The 26,809-nt window shown below is 42.7% G+C and overlaps 1 protein-coding gene across 2 annotated transcripts in view; it reads right to left on the bottom strand.

Annotated features, from left to right (window-relative positions):
* Positions 1-14,861, bottom strand: part of GRTP1 (growth hormone regulated TBC protein 1) — a 37,929-nt gene extending 23,068 nt beyond the window's left edge. The window contains exons 1-4 of one of the 2 annotated variants that reach the window (XM_087756332.1): positions 14,672-14,861; positions 12,626-12,777; positions 6,280-6,438; positions 4-128 (exon numbers count right to left, since the gene is read on the bottom strand). In XM_087756332.1, the coding sequence (XP_087612458.1) occupies positions 4-128; positions 6,280-6,438; positions 12,626-12,777; positions 14,672-14,709 (474 nt within the window). In that variant the 5' untranslated portion in view covers positions 14,710-14,861. The remainder of the gene's footprint in view (positions 1-3; positions 129-6,279; positions 6,439-12,625; positions 12,778-14,671) is intronic. The other variant, XM_087756333.1, reaches the window with a different exon arrangement.
* Between the last annotated feature and the right edge of the window lie 11,948 nt (positions 14,862-26,809).

The raw sequence follows: 26,809 nt of genomic DNA, 5'->3' as shown, positions 1-26,809 counted from the left end.
TACCTGACAGTATCCTACTGCTTTATTATGATGCCCATATGCTACCAATACGTTGTAGAGTGTATGCTGCAAACAGGGATCAGCAGTTTTGCGGAATTTTACGTTATCTGGAAATGTTCTGTTCATGTCTAGACAAAAGGGAAAAAGACCAAAATTAAGAGCTGTTCCCTCCTTCACTTTCCAAACAAACTTTTACAGCTCTTCTGAAGTACAACTAAAACTTCTCTATGGTTCACTAAACTGTAGTTTTGGTGGATGAATTTTAAGAAACAACTTTACCTCCATTTTGGCTAAAAGGTCATCTGCATTCAAGGATAATCTGTTCCTAGAAAGACTAATCCTATTAGTGTACAGAAATCAATTTCAAGCAGGACTAAAGAAATTCTCCTGCAGGCTGGACTCTCTCAATGTCCGACTGCAAAGGCTTAAATGAAAGCAAACCAGACATTTAGACTGACAGAAACAACACGTACCAAATTTATCTAGCCAAGTGGCATGAAACGAGCTGCACCTCTAGGAAAGCATATTCTCATAACAAATCAGATGAACTTTCAATTGACTTATATAAGTTCTACCAAACAGGCCCAAACAGCTTAAAAAAAAAAAGAAAAAAAAAAGTCCTGTTCCTGCAGCTGGTGACTTCCACTTGAAATCACCTTTTTAAAGTTTTTTTTTTAAGTTTCTCCATGATGTGAACATGAGAAAAGTTGTTTCTTCATTGGTACAAGGCCACTGAGAAGAAGAGTGATTTTTTGACATCCAAGCAGTAGAGCACATCCCACATGCTTCAAGCTCAATCCTAAACCAAATAAGGACTAAGCAATTACTGACATTTCAAAATACTCATTTCTTCCAGACCAAACATGAATAGTAGGACTCATCTCTCCTTACAAAGGTCTAAAAATTAGACATGCAAGTTTGAGCTAGTCACCCAAAACTCCCTGTAGTTGTTGGAAAGAAACAGGCAGAGGTAATTTTTGGCCTGCTTCACTCTATAAAGAGGGAACCCAAGGTCACAGACTTGTGCACCCGAGTTTTAGAAGTTTAAGCTGGGGAGAAAAATCCTATTCAAAAGTAACTTTGAAGATTTTCAAAACCCAAGACTTACTAATAAAATACAAATAGTTGGTTTGGTTATATTTAACAACAAAAAAAATCAGGTTAAATTTAAAAAAACAAAATTCAGTAATAGCACTACTGTACAGACACCTACATCCTAAGAGTTATCACTTCTTATCAGCCTTTTCCTGCATAAAGGAAAAAGTTTGTTGCAGCTTTGACACAAAGTGGAGCTATAAGCAATCAAAGGAAGAAAGCTCCCCAAAATCACAAGTAGTGTAATGGAAGTCACAAGCATTAACAAGTTATCATACTAATCACTATTTCTTCCTTTTAAAGTGAACAAATCATTTACAGAAATGGGAGGGCAGGGAAATATTTCACTTCACCTCTCACGTGACTGAAAAGAAAAACACAAGGAAAAAGACAATTTTTAAAAGGACTTGAGCAACAGCCAGTTACAGAATAAATTTGGTTTGTTTCTTCTTGGTAGGAAGTACAAAAAGTCCATCGCATACAGAGCAGAGACCACTCAAACTGAACCCGTCTTTAATTTCACAACCTGAGGAAGGCCTGCAGTTGAAAGAATCAGCTCCAACTTGCTTTCTGATTGATTTATCTCTGCGCAGCAACCATGAGAAGACCATTGGCTTGTTTCTTCCCTTTCACAGGTCTGCAGTATTTCCACCTCTCATTCAGTAACACAAACATAGGCAGAAAGCCACATTAGCCTCAGTTTATAAAACAGACATCTATTTTGGTACCTGGAATCACAATTGTTGATGCTGTTTCTGGAGCAAAGAGATTTAAATGTGCTGTCCAGAAAACTAATGCTTTTGTACCAGTCTTGTGCTTCTCATATTTAGGGTACTTCAAAAGTCAGGCACCTACAAGTCAACCTTCTTCATCTTACTATCTCATCCTTTCTGTTCTTAACTTCATATTCAGGGGCTTCCCACTCCAAGACACAGTGCCTAGTAAGTTACACAAGTATTTTTATAACTAACATCCTCCACTCCACTTACGGTCACTTCTTTGGTACTGCTACATCTGTAACTTGCATCTGCTCTGAATAGCTTCCAGGCAGATTTTTTTTTTTTTTTCTTTTACTTAGTAAAGAGCAGAACAAAAATTCACCTCAACTGCCAACTACAAGCATTCAAAAACTCCACTGCAAACCTCCCGAATAATGTGGTTAGGTCATCAATTACAACTTATAAGAATAATACACTTAAACTGTATTTTAAATTTGTTATAACTGGATATTTAGGACTCATCTTCAAGATTTTCCCTGCAACATCTGGAACTAGAAATTGTTTTGGACGTTTGGGGTTTTTTTGGTTTGTTTTTTTTAAGTTACGGTCAAGTTTGCTATCAACTAAACCCAGAGAAACTGAGCCTGACACTCCCCACTGCCAGCATCAAGTAACAGTTCAATAGCTTGCAGCGATCAAGAAAGCAAATGGGGTTAGGATTTCCTACGAAAGAACAATAATGCCACTGTATAAATCTGAGAAGCACCCACATAAATTCCAGTCCTCTTCATATCCAAAAGGTGGTATCAGAATTGGAGAAATTGCAGAAGAGAAAGGCAACAAGGAAGATCACAGGCATGAAATGGCTACCATACGTAGTATAAAACGAGGTGGATTAGAGCTCCTTAGTTTGGAAGGAGATGCATATGAGCAAGACAGCACAAATCTGCAAAATCACAAGCAAGGTAAATAACATAAGAAAGGAGCAACCAGAGTTTTTTTGTGATTTTTTTCCCCATCCAGTGTTATTAACTAGAAACATGTGGCATATGACTCAGGAACTCCCCAAACCACAGATAACTGGAGACCAGGAAAAACATTCTGAGGAAGTATCACTACACACTCCAGTTCTTCCTTTAGCTGTTCCGGTAGACAGAGGACCAGATGAGGTAGCCATTTGGATATGACCTGATATGACTTCTCTTACAGACAGACAGAAGAGCTGACACCGCTGTTCCCCTTGCTCTTGCATGGTTGAACATCCTAAACTCACGTGAAAATTCCCAACCTTCACTAATAGTTTAACCCTATTCAGAGAAGCTTATTAGTGCTTTGATAGTAAAATATTCACTGTCTCCAGTGAAGTGGCAATGGCTATTGTTTGAATTGCTTTTCTGAACCCATCATAAACTAAACTAAGATCCTCCAACTACTACCCAATCCATGCAGTCAGATCCTTATGCCAGCAGTCACCCAGTTCAGCGCAGGCTCAGGGGACTCACTGATAAATATCAGACCCTGGGTTTCACAGCACCTACAACTCCTCCTCGTGAAACGCAAGAGTGGAAATGTGCGTATTAGCTGCATGTGCATGCAAGAGGACTTGCAGACACAGACATACTTACTCTGAAATTCAACAGCTCGGCCTGAGGGGGGCTTACTGCAAAGAAGCCATGTCAACTTACACCCCAGCCTTTTTGCAACCAGCGTGTATCCTTTGCATTAGGAGGACAGCCACATTTTATCCTGCCAACATCATTTGTCCTACTAAAATTTACTATAATAGGGCATGAACAACAAAGCTCAGTAGGAATGCATGCCCTTCTAAATGTGTATGTAAACTAAGCCATGAAAACTTCCATCAAAATTGAGAGACCTGCATTCTTTAAGCTCTTATTTTTATGTTTAGAGTAAGAAGCCTGCTCTCTCCTACATTTCTTTAAAAAAAAGCATGTTCAAACAGCAAATATCATAGAAAACAAAATGAGCAATAAAGCCCATCAGTTAAGAATCAGCAAGTTAAAGGGCAAAAATGGCGAAAAGACAGTTTAGATTTATTTAGCTGAAAGACTTTTATTGCTGTTACTAATCAGATTTTTCTTTAAAGATTAGACCATTTCTCCACACAGTCTACCTGCACCTTTTAACCTGATTATATCCCATTAAAGACATTCTCATATTGAAAATAAGTTCCAAACATACATAAAAATTGTTTGGAGCTTCTGGGCATGTAAAGGAAACAGAACACATTGGCTCTTACACATGTTTTAAATTGAATTTGAAATAAAGTCTTTGGTTGGCCTTGTCCTCCTGCCCCTCCCCCTTAAACAAAAGAAAGCATGGTTGCTGTTCTCTTGTTTTTAAACTGCAGCATTGTCCTGGGCTATAACTTCACAGCTAGACTGTAGGACTAAATACAGCACAATTGCCTGAAAATTTTGGAAACTGCAGACATGAAAAGTGAACAGCAGCAAGACTTAGTTTACTATTAAAAGCAACTACAGCGATGGGAAAACAACACAGGCAGAAACAAACTGAATGTCACACAACAATTCACATTGAAACAGTCCTCAGCTGAAGTCTACTATAAAATTCGCACAGTCAACAGGAGCACTAAGTTTACTAAACACAAAGTTTCCATTCACCTTAAGTACTTTGCTCCTTCCATTCCTCATGTATTCACATTGTTTCTTCCTTTCTGAAGGGAAATCTATCACTCTGGAGTCCGAGGTCCTCTTTTTATTTTTTTTTTCTGCCAATAAAACCCTCCAACCCATTCTTTTTTATCCCTTCTCTCACTTGCTCCTTGTTAGTTTCCTCTTCTGCAGTTTTCCAATCAATGCAGTAGCTCTTCCAAAACTTTATTTCCTCCATAATTCACAAATAGATCTTTATCTTCTTCCACTATTTTTCCTCCCTCACAGAAATATTTTTATTTCATGGTATAACCTGTGTGAAAAGCCACCTACTGTCATGATATGACCATTCATGTCATTGTCTAGTATGGAAAATAAATTGCTTGCAACTCCCTCTTGCAGTAGTTGTACCCCAACTGAATACAGTTCGATCCTTCTCCAGGCCCTTACCAAGGCTGGCTTTGAAAAGTCATCTTAGTAGCTCCCTCTGTATTCATAGTTAGAGCTCTACTGTTTTTAGTTCTGAGCAGGATACAAGCCTGAAGATTTCTGGCTAGTCTTCACATTCATAGGAACATGGAAGTTTATGCTCCAAAATGCCTCACTGAGGCGTGTAGTCCCAAAAGACCACAGGGCTGCTGTTGCGGGGAGAGGCAGAGGAGAAACTCAGCATAAACCAAAAAGTGTTCAGATGGTTATCCAACTCAAATAAAAACTCATAAAGCCCCAACTTTAACTACCTGGCTTTTTCAAGAGGAAAAAGATGGCAACTGCACCTGCCATTCTAACAAAACCAGCTCAGCACTGTGCTTGTCCAGAGCACAGCCCAACCTCTCGACTAATTAATTGGGCAATTCAGCCAATATCAGCTTCTCTACAAAATCTCTGCTGCAGCAGGTTGAAAAGTTTCAGGACTAGTACCAGTTACATCAAACTTCTACTTGCTTGTCCTCCCCTACTGCCTCTTTTAAAGACCCAGTGGGCCAGCCTAAGGTCTGGGTGCCCTAATACCCCATCACCAATATTGGCCACTGATCAATGTTCACAGAGAGCGCATATGAAACTGGATTAGTAGGGGAGGGGTATTTGTCCTCCTCCTATACCCTTATTTCAAGGATTTACATTTAGTGTTTAGGATTTCCTGCATCAGGTGGATTTCCCCACCCCTCAGTTTGTCAAATTCCTTTTTAAACCAGTTCATACTTCTGGCCTCAACAGCACCCTCCAGTAACAAGTGCCACAGTTCAGTGATACGCTCTTCTAAAGTTGCAGCATGGCAAATTTCATTCAGTGTCCTTGGCTCTTATCTCACAAGAAACAAATAACAATTGCTCCTCATTCACCCTCTCTACACCATTTATAATTCATATAGCTCTCTCAACAGCTTTTCTCAGCAGCTCTTTCCTCAAGCTGAAGCCCTAGCATACTTCACCTGCCTCATACAGACATTGGACCGCATCTTCAACCATCCCTGCTGCTCTTCCAGTGTCCTATCGGGACAGAAGTAAGGAGAAACAGACCCAAAGGCAGGTCCCACGGTACAAAGCTGTAACTCTTCAATCACTTCGGAGATGACATAATAATGTTTTCTAGTTTGTTCTCTGTTCCTTCCCAAATAATTTCTAATCTTCCTTAATGCTTTTGACCACATGATGAACCTGGAAAGATCTGTGCTCTTAAAGAGCTTATGGCTAATTTAATTTACATCTTAATTCGGCACTTAAACCACTGCTACAGAAACGTAAGTTTTCCATGACATAACTTGATCTCTAACATTTAAGGACATAAGACGGATAAACACAGATAAACAGTGTCATCAAGACAATAACCTGTTTTGATTGCTTCAACCAGCTTGTCATTCTTCTCTCCTTCAAGCAGTCTGTGGTAATATCCAGGGTTTTGTTCCATGTTGGTTTGGGCCCCACTCGCAATCATCCAGATCAATGCACGATGTTCATTGGGGATGCCTTTCCTGATATATCTCTTCACTGCAAAACAAGAAGTTTGGTGTGGTTTCGTTTGTTTGTTTTTTTAATAAATCCAGCTGTATTTTTCTTTTGGAAATGAGCAACAGAAAGTTGAGGAGTCATAGGAAAACTCTTGACTAGAGATTATTATGCTTTCTCTCCTATGCTACCATTCAGGATAAGCATTTCCTTCTCAGCTACACAGTATATTTTAGATTCACCCCTAAGTTCTTGCCACTCAGACTCTACACACAGATCTCCAGACTCAGGCTTTCCTCCCTCCTCCATTCCCCCATTAGGATTTTGAATCCTTTCCTCTTCTTCCCGCCTTTCCGGATGGAGATATGAACAGCCAAGTTTCCCCTTGATCTTTGTCCGTTTTCAGTCAGACAAGCGCTGACTTTTTCTTTCCCTACATTACCAATGGCCTCTGACACAATCACCCTTTCTGTTTGCTTGGTTATGCTCCAGCATAAATGGCTATGTTAACATAACCCTAGGGTTTCAGCTTAGCGCTAAAATCACAGCAGAAACTCAGAAATATGAAATACGTGACTACTGTCTAAATGAGCCTCTGGAAGAACTGGAGATGTGAGTGAGCAGCAGATGATTTTTCCTACAATAACTGGGGAAGTCTTTTCAAATCTAAAGTAGCTCTTATCTCCTGCATCATATTCATCACCAGGGTGTGCTCTGGGGGGGGTTTTAAGCAGATGATTCAGTGTTAATAACTAGGATGCAAGACTGCAGGAAGAAGCATCAGGCTAATGACAGCCAAAGCAGCTTCCTCCTGGGAATGGTATGAAAAAATATTACTACAGAGCCAATGCTGCTCATTGGCACATAATCCTAAATCAACATTACCCCTTCTGACCCAAAAAGGCAGCCGAACGTTTGAGATCCTTCTGCTTTTTCCAGGGAGAAGAAACTAACAAAGGAACCAGACTTTTCTTATTAAATGAATGAGACTGTATCAATTAGAGTATCAACTTCTACTCCCTAAGTTCTACGGGACTCAAATGAGAGTGGGGATTTTTATTCCACCCACCCCCCACAGACATGCACAAAATATCATCACCTAATTTGGTTTTATCCTATCACAAAGATCTGTAACTCAAGATAAACGCTGCCTGAATTAAAGGCCTTAAAAACAGCAGAGTGAAACAAGGTTTTACAACAACTTAGCCAGCCACCTTCTAAATACATTCCACCTAATTGCAGCTGCCTGTCCTTTAGGAGCCAAAGCTGCTTTCCCACTGTCAACAGAGAGATCGGTGCATCTCTAATGGGCATTTCACCCACTTAAAATCTGGTACTTTCTCCCAAAGAAACACTCCTACCCTTAATATCTGCAATAAACACCTGGTCTTCAGGGTATAGTTTTTGTTTCGTTTTTTGATGAGGATTTATACTATGGGTTACAGTCTCTACTGTTCTAGCTGTAAAGTAACTTTAACTACAATATTCTTTTAGACAGACTGGAAATAATTTACTTGTTTCCATGGTTGTTTAATAATCCCCACTTCATCTTTTTTACAAGATTTTGAACTCTAATGCTCAAGAAATCCTACAGATGGACATAGCAAATGCAGGAATGAGTATGAGGAACCAGTCCCATTTAGGTCAACAAGAAGAGACATTCAGATGAGCCTGCAAATGCCTCTAGAAGCCAACTTACTGGCTAAATTACTGGGTTATCATATTCTAACATATAATTCTAATGGTATTTTTTTCTGGAACAACTGTCAATTCTGAAAGCATAGCCAACATCCACATCCAACAATACACATTAAATTCAAGAAAAGCAGGGACAAGCCTTTGACACTGGCACAAGGGGAAAGCAACCCTGCAGCACAGCATACACTCATTATTCCTCAGTGTCATCGTTCTCATGGTAATAAACAGCCAGAGGCTTGTATCACCCCAAGCGACTACCTACCCCAGCACTCCCACTCCCTGAGGAACGGAAAAGCCCTTTACATGGTGCTTTTCTTCCTCACACCATTATCATACTTGCCAGGATCTGCAAACTGGCATAGAGAAGCAGCAATGCAGTTTTGAAAATAAGGACAGTTGCAATTTAATGTGTTTTATATATACATATATTATTTTGTATTGTTTTATACAAATATGTATTTATTTTGGTTTTTTATAGGCCCTCTTCCACATTATCCTCAGGAACCAAAAAGCCCACAACAGTCCACGCCATAGAACATCCTCCCACTGTGACATTTAAGAAGCTTTCACAGATGGAGCCGGATTGTGCATGTGCCTCCAATCACACATCTGACTCCAATTGTAAACCAAGGGCTTGATCTCCAAAGTAGCACTGCTGAATACCACCAAGCCCTGAGTATCCGCACACAGAATCACTCCCAAGACAACCATAGTGTACACAACACAGTCTAAGCTTTAAAACACATGTAGTAAAGAAATATCTTCATGTGAAGTTTTTGCCTCTGTTCATTAATAAAATGTGAAACATCAATTTTTAAGCAAACAAAAGCAGCTGTAATAATCCTATTACCTCTGACACTCAGTGCCAGTTTCTACAGGTTTAGAGTCTCACTTTATTAATATGTTTTTCTTGTTACAAGAAAAAACAGGGTAGTAGTCTGGAAGTGCTGCTAAATACCTAAAGGAAAATATATTTTTCTCTTGAAGTTACAATACTGTGCACTACTTACAGTAACAAGATTTAAAAATAAGTAAATCACTTTAAACCTGCCTGTCCTTGTTTAATGGTATAATATGAGAATTTTGGAGTTTTTTGCTTCTAGATAAAGTTGTATTTACCTTTTCCCCCCATTAACATTGTTTTGCTCTACACCATAGACTAAGTTTATGTAGGAAACCCCCATTTAAAAACAAAAATTGCATCTAAAATATTAGACAAGTGTGATTTTGAGAAGCATCTGCACTTGTCAGTTACTTTTTCAGTAACTAACAATTACTGTTGAATGCGAGGAAACTAACTTGGACCCTAGAGGAAAAATTCTACAGAAGATCTGAAAACAGCATACAACAAGGAATTGAAAGTTTTATTTTATGAACACATCACAGAAGAAACAAAGCAGATCTGTGCTGTAAATGTTCAAGTTACAGTCAAACACGAAAACTGACTTTCTAAGATGCTCGTTCCTTCCTCCAGCCCCTGGGCTGGAACAGAAGTGTTCCTGCTATAACCACTGTTTAGTACCATTACTTTCATCTTTCACTGTATTTTATCAGCCTCAAAGACTAGAAAGCACCTTCTGCTACTGGTCAGTTTTGACTAATCCACTTACAGCCAAATTCTTTTATGTAGCATGCTTTTGGTCAAAATTAAGCTACTTTGGGCAATTATGTCAGACAGTTTGTCACCTGCCTGTAAACAAGCCAGAACAGAAAGCTGTCTTTTGATCCCGTAAAGATAGCAGCTAAATGGAGAAAAGCAAAATTAAGAGGATCTCAGTAGTGGCAGAGAGAGAGAGGAGGCAAGTGACCGAACACTGACTGAAAATGCACATGTGCAGAGGAGACAGTGAGGATAACAAGGGTAGAGGGGGAAACAAAATACTAGAAAATAACAAAAAGGAAGAGACTGGAGAATAAGCAAAAGGAACTGTCAGCCAAAATGCCCATGACCCGCCCTACCGGAAGGCTGTAATCCAGAACAACAGGACACACTGCCTAATTACCGTTGTTAAAGTGTAGTCTAATTATTTTCCTTTACAGTAGAACAGAATTATATACATACATACCACCCTGGATGCAAGGTAAACACAGTAGCATGTGAACACGCCACATTTCCAAACTGGAAAATTAACACAAGTCATCACTTCTTCCTGTTCACCTGGACAGGAATTATGAGCTTCTCTATGTGTAAAGATAAACGGGTGTGGAGCTACTGAGACACCACACGTACAATGCCTCTCTCACATTTACTCACAGCAGGACACATTTTGACAAGGCCCCAGTAGAATTCGAAATAAGGATACGGGTTCGCAGATACAGCTATTGCGTCTGCGGGGGAAGGGGCAAATCAAATATTCTTCTCAGTTCTAGCTTATGGACGACTTGCAGCAGAGGGGAAGTTAATCAAAACCAGCAGCTCCTGAGCAAAGCTTCAGGGCGATGAAGTCAGGTCCTGGAGGAGGGAAATTCAGTGCACCACCAGGCAGCCCTTCTGCTCTCTGACTGCCTGCAAGGAAAGCACTGCAGGATCATTTCGCAGGATAAAGCGCACACCTAAACAACTGCTTACATAATTCTAAGTGCATATGCCAGAGACTTCAATCTTAATACTGATATAAGAAGGGAAGTATTTAAGAATCAGTAATCGTACAGGTTAACCTGTTGCTCTCCTCTTCTGAGATATCAGTTGAGGATAATGAGGAAAGCAGTAACAACTTCGAATTTACACTCAGACTACATTTCCTCAACATTATTTATTTCAGTCACTCTCCTCAGAATTACATATATATGTATGAGAATGCATAGTCTACAAACCCAACTATCTTTAGCAAAAGCTAGTAACGTCAAAGATGATGCATCAGCCCACAAGGGCTTGCTACAGTCAAGAGCTACTGCCTGTGTCCACTCAGTGGCTTTATGGCATCCCATTTTTCACAAACGGTAGCCTGTTAGAGACGATTAAAACCACGTTAATGGTTACCGCCACTACGTGACTAGCGGGGCAGCATGACCATCAGTACTGAAGCCTGGTGGACAAGTTGAGAGACTTTGTCAAAGTCTTGGCTCTGAAATAAGACCAAAGGCATTTACACTGTTTGTATCGTAGTAGCATTCTGTGTCTACAATGCTGGAACAGGGAACACAAGGGAAGAGAAATGTAACAAGCTCACAGAAATTGCTAAAAGCCGCCACCATCACAATTCACGTATTTTAAGAGAAGGAGGAGATGAATCAAAACCTGAGATTATTTTTCCACAACAACTAGAAGTTCTGCAGAATCTCAAAATCCTCACTAATTCAAAACACCGCACAGTTATCGCTATATTCAAACTTGACACACTAAACAAAGGCTTCTTTACATTTGGAAGAAAAAGAAGAGAGTAGAAATAGCTACTTTCTGGTTAGCAGCATATGATCTAGCAGCTATAGCTCAAACCTACATTTTCTGGGATTCCTCAGCCTCAAAACAGACATCCGTACACTAAATACACTGTTGTACTTAAAATGTCTCACTAGTTATCATCCTATTCTTGATGCCAAGAAAAAAAACTACCCCAAAACAACAAACCCACCAGAATTAGCAGTCAAAGTCTGCACCTGAAGCACAGCTCTAAATATTCAGCTATGTTACAGTCAGTGCCTGACTAAATTTTGCTTAGTTTTACTTAGTTTAACATACTTAGAGAGAACTCTGCCCAACTCCAACAGACTCCAAGAGAAACCAAGCTGAATAGCATCATTAAGAGCAAAGAGGAAAACGTAGATGCTTATATGAAAAAATAACGCAGAGAAAGAGTGGGAAGAAAACCCCCCACCCTTCAGTTTCACAGGGTTCCCTGCCACCTTCTGACTCCCTCCATTTATTTCTCCCTGTCTCTCTTGCAAGATAAAACATTACTAGAGGTTTTCTTGCTTTTTGAAGCGGCCATTAACAGTTCCATCAGCATTTTATCCAATGTTGCATTAGCTCCAGCATTAATTTTACTTTCTTCACTTCGCAAGGCATTTAGCATCGGTTCTTAGTACACACCTTTTTAGCTGTAAGCTGAATGTCATTTTACAAAAGGAGGATAAGGAGAGCTAGAAAAATCTCAGCAACCTAAAAAACTGTCAAAGAGTCAGCAACTGAGAGCCCTAACATGCTGATCCCTGGGGTTCAAGACAGTGTCTTCTACATAACCTCCTGTCTTTCTAAAGAGAGCACAGAGCAGAGTGCAATACAACAGCTGTAAAACAGCATCTTGAAGTGCCAGTGGCCATAATCTCTGGGTTACTGATGTAATAAGATATTATAGAGTATGCCAAAGAAGGATTACTCCTTTGCAAGCTTTAAATCAAATCAATGATCACCCTAACAACAGCATACTTGCTCATGCATTATTACTGTTTATACTACTGTTTTTCATTTGAAGACAAAAATATCTAACAAAAGACAAAAGTATCTAACATTCAAAAATGCAAACCAATTTAATACCATTTATGTTGGTTCCAACACAATGCACTTTAACCTATAAACAGACATACAGCTCACCTTTTAAACTCTTCTGTATGCTCTTATTCCCCTTTAGGAGCTTGGACCATTTTATTGCTCTTCTAGTGAGTACCACTAGATATCTGGAAAAGAATGCTTCATAGGATGCATAATCAAAGTCGTCTGGCCTTTCAAACCCATACGGATCAACCCTACAAAATAAAGAAGAATTCTTGTACAAATGTTTCCACATACCTACAGTGGAAAAAAAAAATATGCAAGTATGCTTTAAATAACTTCCAGTTGCTATTTCTAAAAGCAGCTCAAAACTCCCTCCTCCCAACAAAAACCTACTTTACACAAACTGTTACACTCCATTTAGCATAGCAAAGCTGTTTAAGTAAATGAATTTAAACATGCACTGTTCAGTCAGTCTTACAGATTTCACTACTTTTGGAAGTAAGGCGTTTTTAGAGCAAAGAATCCGTTGTGTGCAAAATTGACCCCAATTATGACCACACAGAAGCCTGGGAGGTATTTTTCTCTGTCATACAAACAGTTGAAAAGTACAAAGGTATGGCACAACAGCTCAAATATGGCCTGAACTCACTTTCCACACAGTTCTGCACAGAAAAATGACAACAAAAAGAACAACTTACAGAAATTATTTTTACAAGGGCTTATTTCTGAAATTATCTTCATGAAAGTATACGGTTTGGGAAAAAAACCACAAATCCTTGTGTCAACCTTCTTCCTATGCAGTATCAAAAATGTTTCTTTGATTATCTTTAACAATTTTTCAATGTTACATCACACGATCTCGGACAGCACGGCACTGATGGAGTTTCAGAACTGCAAGTCTGATTCTGTTCTAGCTTGATATATCAAGTCACCTTGCTAAACTAGACTTATGGCAACTTCCCAGGAAGCTTTATACCTGCTGATTATCACTCAAGCCCAGAGCACTCATAGGCTTCATAGAAGTTAAACAGGCAGAGGGGTCTGTCCACGCAGAAAAGTTTGCAAGACAGACGTCGAGACTTAACTTCCAAAAACACTGCCCATTTCATTCATGGAGGAGTTTGCCCATGGAGCGGCACGGGCACAGCCTTGGGTAAACTCCAGCTCACGGGATCATCACGGGTAGTAAAGCATGAATCAGAGGAGGAAAATTTTAATATTCAGACCTCAAATTGCTATTACCTAATGGGCAGTTAGAAGAGTCACCTTTGCGTTCATGTACTCCTGAAATTTGACACAAAACACACAGGTCTAAAAAACACTGAAATCCCTGATACAGGTTTCTCTGAAGACACAGAACGTTGAGAACGCTCAAGAAAATCCTAACACCTCCACGAAAACATATATTTATGACTGCGACTGTCCGGGCAGCAAGTACAGATTCATTTCATGCTCAACTCCATTCCTGAGGTAGAAAGGGAAAATAAAGAGTCGGGAAGCACGGTTTTAAGGAAGTCACCTTCCCTAACCTGCCTGGGGGCGGTGAAGGTTATCGTTACTCCCAGGTGCCCCTACGTTAACAGCCGCAGCGCCCGCCGGGCCGGGCCGGGGCTCTCCCCCAGGGGGGTGAGGCCTCTCCCCGCGGAGCCCCTCCGCCGTTTCCCGCCGCCCCCGGCCGTTGCCCGCGGCCGTCCTCTCAGGACCCCAAGCGCTCTGGGAGGAACATTTCCCTCTCCCCGGCTTCAGCGGCTCCAAATTCACCCTCCGCCACGGCCCCTCTCTGCCCCAGCCCTTCGCGTTTCTCGGCAAGATACCAGCAGGGGGAAAGGCTATCGTAAGGGACTACCACAAACCCCCAAAGTCCCTGCAAGGCGCTGCCAGCACCGCTCCCGCTCCCGGCTCGCTCCCTCACTCCCTCAGAGCGCTGCAGGTTCACAGGGAAGTTGTAAAGGCGGTATTTTTAAACGGGACCCCCCGCCCCGGGAGAGCCCCGGCGGGAGCGGGCAGGCGGCCGCGGTCGGTGCCGGCAGGGGGGCGGGCACGCCGGACCCGCCGGGGGCCGCTGCCAGGCACCCGCCTCAGAGCCGGCGGCCGCCACACGGGCCCGGGGCGGGGGAAGCGAAGCGCCGCCGCCAGCAGCCCTACCTGTACGCCCAGTCCCGCCCGTCCTCTCGCCTCTCCATCGGCCGTCCGCGCTCGGCCTCCCCCCGGCGGGGAGCGCGGCGCCTCAGCCGCGGGCTGCGCTCTGCTCAGGCCGAGCAGCGCCGCGGCCGCGGCCCCATATGGAGCCGTTCCCAAGTTCAACTCCCCTGCCGCCCTCCGAGGGGCGGGGGCGGCCGCCGGGTCCCGCCTCCCCCGCCAGGGGCCGGGCGCCGGGCAGGGCAGCTCCGCGCCCGCGGGGCCGGGTGCTGGCGGGGCGGCCTCCCCCGAGCGCCGCGGCTGCGCCCGGCCTGCGCGGCCCCCCTCCGCTCCGCGCCCCGGGCGGGGGGACCGGCAGATGTTGGTCTGTTCTGATACTGCTGTAGATTTGTGCGTTTCGCACATCTCTGTCACGTCTGGGAAGAAATTCAAACCTTTTAGTGGGAGGGAAATGGCTCGCTAACGTAGGGTGAGAGTGGCTTCAGGTACGGCCCTTCAAACCGAAGGGATTTCCCCGTAACCAGCGAGAAGAGGAGGTTGTATTAGTATTTAAGTTCACTTGGTTGGGCTTTTTTGCCCCCAAATCCTCGCACTCTTCCATTTAATTTCCCCAAATAATTCATTAAAGTCAATGCTTTCTTACACTGAAATATTACAAACTTCATCTTCTGCTGACTTAGTTCCCACCATAGACTAACAGTCATTTAAATATGATTTAAATAATAAATGGCAGGTTGTCAAAAACATGGAGTAATAATACCCAAAATAATAGCCAAAAAGCCTTCCGCATTTCCAGAACCCACCTCTAACATCAGCCCATGGCTCTATGTCTTCAGAGGTGTCGAACAAACCCTGAAACCCACACGGGCTCTGCCCTACCTCACTGCCAGCAGCCTAATTCGTAACACGCTGCGAGAGCAAAATTATACCCCTGCTTGTCCTTTTTGAATCAAGTTCTGACTTTATACCCAGCAAAGTGCTTGGAAAATTACAGCTACTGCCGGAGAAACATTATCTCGTTCAGCCAGCGAGTAAGAGTTGCTGAAGACAACAGATGGGATTTCACAGGGGCGATCAACGGTTGTTCCCTCCCAGCACACTCCTCAAGAAAGCTACCTCCTCTCTGCGGGATCAAAGGCAATCACCCACACAGAAATGTAGAAGTAGTTCAGCTCCAATGGCAGGGAAAAAATACAGAGATTTGTATTTGGTTTAATTGCCATCACAGGGTTGTAAAAGTTCGTGACAGCAAGACAAAATATTTTTTTTTTGGTGGGAAAATTCTGTGCTTCAGCAGGCGCAGGGCTTCTCTTGCAGGAGGGTGGTCCTGCTCAAATTACTGTGCGGCGTCACGAACACGCTCGGGTACTGGCAGGACTGGAACCTGATTACAAACCAGCCCCGGGAGAGCCGGCCGGTGCCTGTGCCAAGCCTGTGCTTTGACGTCCCGCCAGCGTTGCCTTGGCGGAACGTAGGCAGAAGCATGCTCTGCAAACAGCTCTGCCCCAGTGACTTGGTCAAAGTCGCATAGAAAATCCTTGGCAGAGCTGTGAATAGAAGGAGGTGATGCTGTCCCACGGGAGAGAAGAGGGAAGCCTCAGTTAGGCGGAGTACCCCCTTCTCCTCTAAATCCTGAAGCCGCAGGCTCGTTTGGTAACAGGGTTATACTTCAGCTGGCAAGGCCAGGCTCTTCGGTGCATGTTCCTTTTAAAATGGATCTGCCAGAAGTTCCCCGCAAACAGCAGATTGTTTCTGTGGTTAATTAAGGGTACATCTGCAGTGCATCAAGGGTAGCCTTGTGTATACCACAGTGCATTTTTACTGTCAGCAAATCTTAAATGTTATATACAGTTTCTGTTGCTCTAATACAAGCATAATAACTGTGTGGTTCACTCAGATTTATGCCTGTTTCACACAAAGGCTCCTATTAAGAAACTTGACGTAACTCCTGTTAAGGAAGCTACTTAGAATGTTAATTGATTAATAGAAATAATTCCTAAATTTCCATGCTAATTTGTAAAAATAATTGCATCCCCGTATTGTGGCTGATGATATGAACCAGCCTACTGTCTGGCAATAGATGATACCTTGGTTGTCCTTCACGGGGTATCAATGCTGCTCTCTTCTGGGCAGATTCTATCATGCTGCCTTTAAAGGCGTACAAAGAAACTAATGCATAAACCCTCAAATCTGAAAAGTGCATGTGCTTGGTGTTGTGGTCAGCAGAAAAGGGTACTATTTACTTTTGATCCTTTACTTCCGAAGGAGTTGGTGGCAGTGGTAGCGTGCAGGAGGGCAGACTTCGGTGACGTTCAGACCGGTGAAGCTCATACCCTTCCTACCTACCACCTGGCGCAAAGGAAATGTACCTTATGTAACTTTTTTCCCCCCTTTTGCATCTGACCCATATCCCTGAAGTTTTTACATTACGGTGAATGTGTTTGGTAGAAATTGCCATCCCGCTGCTGCCAGAGTAAGTCCTTAAAATAGTGACTTCCCTTTAAGGGTAGGCATTTAGATGTGTTCCCTGCAAAGGCAGATGAAGACAGCAGACAAGTGGTTCACAGGCTGCGGCATTCAAAGCTTCGCTTGTCTTATACCCTGTATTTTAGTGAGGAAGGCTTCCCTACTTGTGTTTGCAGAGCGGTTGTTGTTAAATAACAATACCAGCAAAATTTTCAGCCTTATCAGAAATTACTCTGGGATGGCTTTATGTTTCCCAGAGCTGTGAAATATGCACTATGCCACATGTGCTTGGCATATCAGCAGCGCTGAAATGTGGTCTAGCTCCTCACATACCACCCGCAAGCCTGTTGTTACTTTTAGGCCAGAACTGGGGAAGGAGCACCAGGAGAAAGCCTTTGATAATGTTTGTGCCTGGAAGTATTTCCTCGGCTGCCTGTGGGGGCCGCAAGGATTCTTTATCTGTCCAAGAATGGAAGACATATTTTTATTATTTTGTGTATCATAAATGTGTCAGTTTTCTTGCCTGAGGTTCTTTTTGCTGGCTGCAGGGAGGTCAATGAAAAATTGTTAGGGGGAAGCAAAGTGCAATAGGACCAAGAAAGGGATAAGGTGTGTGTGGATATAGAAGGTGTGTGTGGATATAGTGTGCCTACTATTTTTAAGACAGCATGGGTGAGTCTGTTCATTGAGAAATACCAGTGAGAAACACCATTCCCAGCAAAGCTAGCAGCTCTGCTTTTCCGGATCCAGACAGTAAGTTTTAAAAAACCCCTAACCGCTCACAAAACAGTTAATAGCCCCTGTTTAGAAAATGTGAATGCAGCAGCATTGGAGAAGAGATAAAAAGATAATTCTCGCTAGTGACTGGGTGTTGTAGTATCCCAAGTAAGCGATGAAGTTCCCACAGTGTACGTGGCTTCCCTAGCTTGTGTGGTTTGTCGTTCAGCCGCTCATCTTTGTGTCTGTACTTAGTAAACCACACCACGCAAGCGTACCCTGCTTTGTTGGAGCTCTACTCTGCATCCATTTGGCTTGAGCTACTTTCCCATGGCCTGAAAATAACCTGCTACTCCATACTTGGGGAAAACAGTTTAGATTAAGCAGATTTGGCAGTATAGAAAAATCCAGTAAGAAGTAAACATATGTGTGTATATATATAGATATATTTTAATCACTGCAAGTCTATATTCTAAGCTAGGCACAATGTGCTCCGGGACTAGACAACTCATCCAGCTAACAGAGGTTAAGGAATGTCACCATCATATCCAGACACCTTTGGTTCCTGTTACAATCAGCTACCTACCAAGTTTAGTCAGCCTTCGCCTACATATGGATTGAGATTCTGGACAGGTAATGAAATGCTGAACTTGCTCCATATTTTTGTCCCAGAAAATTGCATCGTGCTTACATAATTGTAGTCTGCAGGCCTGATTAAACCCGTTCACGTGAATGGTTCCAACAGCAGTTGCTGAACTTTAGAAAAGACTGCATAGCAAGGACAGAAACATATTTTAAAAAAATAATTTCCTTTATTCCCTGAAGGGTTCACAGCTTCACATGTATGAAAGTTACTAGCTGGTAGGACAAGTTACAAACCCACGTGTAGTCTGGGAAGTGCCAGTATTTTGATTACTCTCAGTATGACTGTGGCCCCAGGAGTCAAAGCATACTGATATGAGCAACTATAAAAAGGAGCTCTAAACCTTTCTGCATACCACTGCAGCCACCTGGAGAATCAACATTACCCATGGAAATCTCTGCAGAAAGATTTTTGCACTCAGCTGCCATCTTCTAGCTGTGTCAGAAAAGAAGGCTCAAGGCTGTAAGTGACAATGCTGGAAACAGCAGGGTAAAAGAATTGATGTGGTAGCGCCCTCAGTGTGAATACACGGCAAAATGAGATGTCAGAAGTGATATGGAAAAAATACTCGAACATTATTAGCAGGAAGGGTTCCTAAGACAGGGACAAAGACGTCCTTAGAAAAAGGTCAGTAGCAATCACAGGCCAGTAACCCCAAAGTGTGGAACTGAGTAAACCAAAAGAGAGGTTCATAGCGGCTAATTACTCGATGAATCTAGCTTAGGTCAGGCTGCAACTTTGTAAAACATGTTTATTATTTCAACTGACAAAATGAAGTATATTCTAAATGGCTTTGTTTTGTTTGTTTTGTTTTTCCTTATCTACTTGATTGATCAGGAGGGGTATGCTGACAGCACTTTAAATTCATGCTAATGATGTTTACTTTCCTGGCTGCATGAGTACAAGGCTTATAACTGAACTTTGAAATTTTGCAGGGAGAGATGACAGACAAGATTGAAGATTATTAACTCCTTCTTACTTGTCCCATCCCCTTTTCTTTCTTGTCCTGTTTTGTGAAGGTATCATGCTTAGCAAATCCGGCAGCTCCAAGATCTACTGATGAGGGACAGGGTTTAACCTGGATGTTCTCTGGCTATCTACTGTGATTTTACATTTGGTCCTAGTTGGGAAATGTAAAGGCAAACCTTCTCCTTCAGTTGCCTCTGCGTTAGGACTCCTGCAAGGACTCTCATTTCAATTGTCCCAAGCCATGTCCTATTCCATAAGGAACAGGCAGAATTATCATTACAGGTATTTAAATACAATCATTGCAAGTAAATACATAGTGTTAGCTGTGAATAATATTATCTATTTCACTTACTTGTCTCTATGCAGTTAAGAGTTTCTCTAAAAATCACACATTAAGGAAAAGAAACCTTAAAGTAATGATAAATTTTGGTGTAACAAAGAAGAACATATAGCTATCCATTCAGGAAGAGATATCCATTCCTTACATGGAATAAGGCAGGAGTTTTCCAGGAGCACAGATGATCTTACGTTTCTGTAATTAAGTACTATTTCATAATGCATAGGTACAAGGGCACTGAGTTTAAGTCAGATCAGCAAATTCCCTTTCTTTAAGTTCCCAGCTATGGAGCATTGAACTCTGCAAAGTTAATGTTCCCCCAAAGAGGTTGTTCTTCACTGTAGCTTTCTGCATATTTATTCCTTACACATTTTTCAAACACACAGGCTGAAAGAAAAATAAGAAGGTTTGTGAAAACCCAAACTTGGGTTTGACAGGAAAAGTAGCTGAGGCTTCTTTGAACTGCAGGGTTATAGCAACAACCGTCTGTACAGATATGCCTCAATATTTACATGTAATCAAGGTATTCGCTGAAGTATCATGTTATTTTTAAATTCCTTTGAAAGGTAAGAAACTTTGATTGCAACATCTAGGATCAAATTATGACTTCTGTCTGGCTTACTTTATCAGGTTGCAGATTATATCACATGACTAATACTGGAGGAAAAAATCAGTTCTCCTTTTGTGTTAATTTGCAGATAAATGTCCCCCAAACACTAATGTTATCACTAGCTGATACATTGTCAAAACTGAAATAATTTAATTTAAATTTCCTTTTTATGTTACAGGTGTTTCTGACACTGTTCTTTCCTGTCTTAAAAAAACCAAATTAAGGAGGGATGTGTAGCACTGAAAACTATCATCAACAACATTTTGGTATTTCCATGTTCTGCTGTGTAAGTGGTTACAAAAATAATATGTTCTCAGCCAGCTGTTTGATTCTTTTTTCCATTGAAAGTGTAGCTCACATGTCAACAATAGAGTAGATTTTTTTTTGATCAAGAAGTTTTATTTTAGCTATGTGTGAACTTGCAAAAATTACACAATGTTATTTGCCATTATTATCCAGTGAGCCATAGCAATCATTGCATATGACCATCCTGCACATTTGTATTGCTTCTGCAACAAGTACCTTGTATTTCTGTATTTTCATATTTCTCAACAACATATTTTTCAAGAATTTTCTTCTCAGAAACTCTGATAGTATTACTTTTATAATAATTTCCTGTTACATGACATCTCATCACTACCAGTCCTCCATAAGCAATTGATAAACTTCTGAATATAGTCAAGTAAGCTTTATGATAATTATCTTTCCTGATCTAAGCAGTCATTTTTTCACATGATTGCAAAAGTGCAAGCATCTTCTTATTAGATAATGATGGAAAATTGTTGATGAAAAATTGACCATAGTCATAATCTGTATGTAGATGCAAATCAACCCACCAAAATACACAAGTAATACTTAGAATTTACATTAGACCATTACAGTTTTGCTTGCTGTGGATGTGCTTCGTAGGTGCCCTGATGCTCTGCCCCACTCAGTTACAACTTAGCCCATGATATCTACATGTAATGAAACCATTTAGCATTCCAAATAATGAGACTATAAGTAATTCCAGCTGCAATTCTCTCAACTACGCTGTACTGAAAATATCTCTCAGACCTTGCTTTTTGCATTTCCATGGCAGCATAAATGCCCTGTATAAAATTTGCTAAGAATTACAGATTTTGAGTATTTAATTGTTCTATATATGTGTGCAACAGGTTAGTTTGTGTAAATGAAACAATTTTCAGCAAAGAAAGCTCAGATTCAATCCCACAGAAGTCGCCCGGGTGGGGGGGAAGGGGCTGAGTGTTCATCATGTCTCTCTTAATCATTTTCAGTTCTTTGTTTCAGCCTGTCCCAGTCCTCGGGGTTCAAACAGCCGTGGCAGTGCAGGACCAGAGAGTGTGTGAATCACTCGAGGAGAGGAGATGATTCTCCTCCAGTATGAAAAACTCTCACTCAGGGCTTCACCTAAGCAAAAAAAGGGTGAATTCTCTCTCCAGGTCCAGTGCCCAGCTCCGAAACTCACCCAAGGCTTGGAACCCCCCAAGGCTCAACGTGGGGTTGCTGAGACAGGAGGAATGCCACTGGGATGCTCTAGCACTCCTTCTGGCCAGAAATGTCCAGTCCCTGCCTGAAGGAACCAACTGGCTCTCGCAAAATATATTACACGTGGCTGTTCTTTCTCTCACATGGCATTTCTTTGCTTGTGTTACCAAAAAACGGAGGCCGGGGGCTATATGTTAAAGCAGGCCAGGTCTTAAATGTGAAGGTACAGCCACAATTTTACTTCACATTTGAGTAGCCAGGTAAAGCAAACACAAAGGAGCTGCAGGCAGAGAGAAAGCAAGTTCAGCCTTCCATCCAGTAGGGAAAATGCTGGTGCATTGGATATTGCACGGAACACTGGAGTATTTCCCCTGCACATCACAGGATCAAATATAGCTCACAGCAAATTTGCAAGTCTAGCACCTATATGCAAGCTGAAAATCAAACCATTCGACACTAGGAAGATGGACAACTGCCTGAGAACTTCCTCAGACCCACCTTCAGAAAAGAAAAAAAGAGTGTTTCCACAGAGAGGACTCTTGGAAGTCCTCTTCTAGGGAGGACCCAGCCTTTCAAAGTGCACCATCAGTATTTGACAGCAGACTGAGGAGCGGCTGAGGGAGCTGGGGTTGTTTAGCCTGGAGAAGAAGAGGCTGAGGAGAGACCTTATTGCTCCCTACAACTACCTGAAAGGAGGTTGTAGCGAGGCGGTGGTCGGTCTCTTCTCCCAAGTAACAAGCGATAGGACAAGAGGAAACGGCCTCAAGCTGCACCAGGGGAAGTTTAGGTTGGATATTACGAAAAACTTCTTCACCGAAAGGGTAGTCAGGCACTGGAACAGGCTGCCCAGGGAAGTGGTTGAGTCTCCATCCCTGGAGGTGTTTAAAAGATGGGTAGACATGGTGCTTAGGGACATGGCTTAGTGGTGGACTTGGCAGTGTTAGGTTTACAGTTGTACTCAATCATCTTAAGGGTCTTTTCCAACCTAAGTGATTCTAAGAGTCTATGATTCTGTTCTGCTCTGCGTGGTAAAACACTGGTGGCCCTTTTGATGGCAGTGGCTGCATTTTAGAGTACTGATGTGTGGTTACTACAAGGGGCAGTTAGTGTTCACAGTGTAGTTTCTAGTATGAAACAAACGCCAGATTAGCAAGGTGTTGTATTTCCCACAGCACTGATAGTGTGTCCCTGGCAATACCATTCATATTCTCAGGGCAGAAAGCTAACACTGATCCTTGCAGTTAAGCCTATGCAGTGATAATGAACAGTACTTAAAAATGTCACAGTTGCTGTCAAGGGTCCTCACAAAGGGGACACTTGTAATGAAACAAGAGACAGCACTGATGGACTGTTTTCTGGGAAGAAATAATGATTAGGTAACACTTACATAAGAATCAATGGCTGGTTTTAGCTTTTCAATGGTCTATTTTTCCGCTTGAGCACCCTTCAGTATCTTTTGTAAATACATCCCCCTGTGCTGTAACTGGCTTTTGCGGCTTGCACCTCCCTGACCCACAGAGCTATCTTCAGATGTTCGGGTCTGGACTGCATTTAACATTTCTTGCTAAATGCTTTTGAAAACCAGTGGAGTGACATCAAATAATATTTGAGAAATTTGCAGCAGATGATTGCGAAGAGCAAAGCTGTGAATGCTGAAATGTTGATAATAAGGACATGCGAGATGCATATCTTGCCACTTCTGTTTTAGCACTTACCTTTAATTAAACTAAAAACCTATGCTGACCAAAGACATCTGGGATCTCCTCCTTGAACGTATGTACCTCACTCAACACAGTAATCGAGTTCACGGTCTGTACTATTAGAGATGGGTAAAAATAGTTTAGAAGAAGGTGAGGCAAAATCCGTCTTTGATAAGTGTGAGAAGAGATGAGGCAGGACACCACAGAGAATCACTGCATCAGGGCTTTTGCTCCTCTAATTTGAACATGGCTATTTTTAGAGGACCTGTTGTACATAACAACAACACTAATGACTGCCAGCAGAGACAACCATGTTCCTAGAGCCAGCGACATTGCGTGCAGCTCTCAGGATTTAGCTAAAGCATGTTTTTGCCAAGTATTCGTTAAGTAATTCATTCTTTTTGTTTCCATCTAATTGAATCGTGCTTCTCTTTTACCTCTCTTTCCCTTTGGGTTGCCATTTTTAAAAATAAAACTGTATGGAACAAAGGACTTAGAAAGTATGGCCTGAGAGGTATCCACGAGCAAAATTAGCCTGAGATAAATGAGTGATGTGGAGCCAACCCAAGAGCAAGCATGCGTGGAGTGCAAGGAGAGGGGTGGCTCAGGGGGCATCAGGCTGGGCCAGTTCAACTGAGTACGAGAGCTGACTGCCCAGAGTGGGTGAGAAATTACAGCTATTAACGTTTCAATCTGATAGAGGAGGGTAAGAAGGTGTATCACAAAGATGCCAGTCAGAGCACTGCCTCCCCATGAGTATTTCCTGCTGGAATATTCAAAGGCAGTCCTGGATGGTGAGTTTGTGCTTTAAAGTGTGGAGTGAAAGCAGTTTAATTACCTGAATTCTGATCAGTTACCTTTTACCTCCATAATTTTACAGCCTTTGGTTCTCACTATTTAATGGAGTAAATGGCTTTTCTACAAAACTCTGTTTTTTTCTGTGTTATGGATGGTTACCGTGTTTTCCTCTTGCCTTCTTTTTATTGCTGTTCTGTGGTGCTTCTAACATTTTGGGAAGCAAGACAATCCCTACCGAGAAACTTGTCTCCCTCATTACTTAATCCTGAGAACAGCAGAGAGCAAGACTCCTGTAATCCCCAGCAGGGGACACGCAAACACGTTTGCCATATAAACCCACATTCGGCTGTCAGAGGGGCGTCCTGAGCTGGCCTAGAACAGGGAGTTGTTGCAGGGCAATATGCCTTCTGCTTTTGCCAAGGGCGGCTTTCTTATCGCCGTTTACTGTTAGCAAGCTGTTTGCTCACAGATCTACCCCCAGGGCCAAATGATAATATTCATAAGTGATAAAGCAGCCTTGTTAAAAAAGCTTCTGACTAGCAGTGGTGGCTGGGGAATGCAAGTTGAATGGCAAGCGGTGAGTGGGCAGAGAGCGCACTTTGATCTACGCCTGCAGCAGAAACACAACCAAAGAAATCACTGTGCAGATGCTATTGGGGAATGTCAAAAGGGCCTTGAAGCAAATCGTGGCAGATTTGATTGTTGATCTCAGCAAAACACCCTCCAGACCTTTTCAAGTTCGGAAAATGGAAAGAAAGAGCCAGATCCTACAAAGCACAGGGGCTCTGGCTAGGCAGAGGTTGGTTTGTGCTCAGCGCGGCTACTGAGCCCACTGCAGACATGACAGCAAAACCCTCTGCCCTGAAGTGGCAGGACTTTGCAGAAGTCTCCAAAATTACTTGTGTGGGGTGGAGGGAGCTGGTGCTCTCACTGGAGAGGGGTTGCCAGGGGTGCAGTCTTCCCTTCAGGCCTGCGCCACCATGTCATCTAAGTGACAGCAAACCCTGGGATTATTTTTGTCAGCAGTAATCTGGGGCAGCAGTTAAATGATTTCTGTCCTGTAGGTTATAAAAGGATGCTCTGTGCCAAGTGGTAATGGGGCTTTAAGACCCCAGTGCTCCGGTACTCCTAAGACTCTGCAGCAAGTTCACTCTCAGCTGAGCCTGGAAGCCCTGTGTGCATTGGGAAAGGCAGAGGTAATGGCACAGAGAGTCTTGCAGCAAGGCAAGGAGGTTTAGTCAGCCAAAAATGCTGGTTTTTTTCAGCCAAAAAATGCTGTGCATGCAAAGGGAATGCCCCCAGGCTAGTGAAATATGTTAGTGAGATATTGCCTCTGCTCCCCTTACCTCTGCCCACATGGCCCACAGACTGGTAAGGCCTAGAAATGAAGTAGAGTCTGTGGGTTGCTGGAGGGATGAGGTACTAAATGCTGCTCTTTGCCAGCAACATACTCTTCTGAGCATAAATCAAGAAGTTTTCCTCTTTATTACCACTCAGCTTTTGTTGTGCGTTTCTCCTTCCCTGGTACTGTAGGAAACCTCCATCCTTTTCTGCGCTCCACAGCCACTTGCTGGCTCGGAGAGCATCCCTGCAGCAGCCCCGAAACAGCTCCAGTCACAGCAGCAGCCCTGCAGTGCTGGGTGTTGGGCATGCAGCGGAAAAGCCATGGGCAAATACACTCACATATGTGTCCAGGCTCTTGCAAAACCCACCCATTCCCTGCGGGGGAGTGGGAGACAGTAGTGGCGGTGGCAGAGCAAGGGGAGGCAGGTGTTTACATGAGGTTTCGAATCAGTGCTGCGTTACAGCATGCAGCTCATCCAGTCTTGCAGCTTGTAGAGATGAACAAGATAGCAGAGCTCAGCCCTGGTGCACATATAACAGGCCTGGCTTGTTTGCAGTGCATTTATGGTCCCATAGCTGAGAAAGCATCCTCCTGCAATGCTGGAAATGTCAGAGGGGATGCTGCTACCTCCTTTGTAGCAATACTGGCGGCAGCAGCAGCTGCCTGTCCCTTCTGCTGCCCAGGGCTCCAAGATGCAGAGGACTTTGCCTTCCTCCCTCCAGGGCTCCTCCTGCAGCTGGGGTGGTGGCAGAGGGAAAATCCCAAGCTATCCAGGGAGGAGTGGGTACCAGACTGGAGAACAGGAGGGGTGGAAAAATGCCCCCCCCGCCCCCATGTTTTAGTTATTTGGGCACCAAATTGTCACCAAATCTGAGATTTGCAGCCAGAATGCAGTATGCGTGTGCGTTTGTGTAGCTGATCAAAATAGCACATTGGAAACATTTTTTGAATGGCTGCGAGTGCTTTCTTTAACAAAATAAGAGCGAAGCTTCAGAATGGAAAGATTACTCTGTCACTGAAACCTCTGTTTGTTTTAGGGGTTTTCCCAGGAATTAATGAGCAGCTGCATGC

The sequence above is a fragment of the Nipponia nippon genome, unplaced genomic scaffold, assembly GCF_047370975.1.
Source record: "Nipponia nippon isolate SJK-2023a ecotype South Korea unplaced genomic scaffold, ASM4737097v1 scaffold_2, whole genome shotgun sequence".
Lineage (NCBI taxonomy): Eukaryota > Metazoa > Chordata > Aves > Pelecaniformes > Threskiornithidae > Nipponia > Nipponia nippon.
The sequence above is the reverse complement of the archived record's forward strand: the minus strand, read 5'-3'. Positions and strand labels throughout refer to the sequence as shown.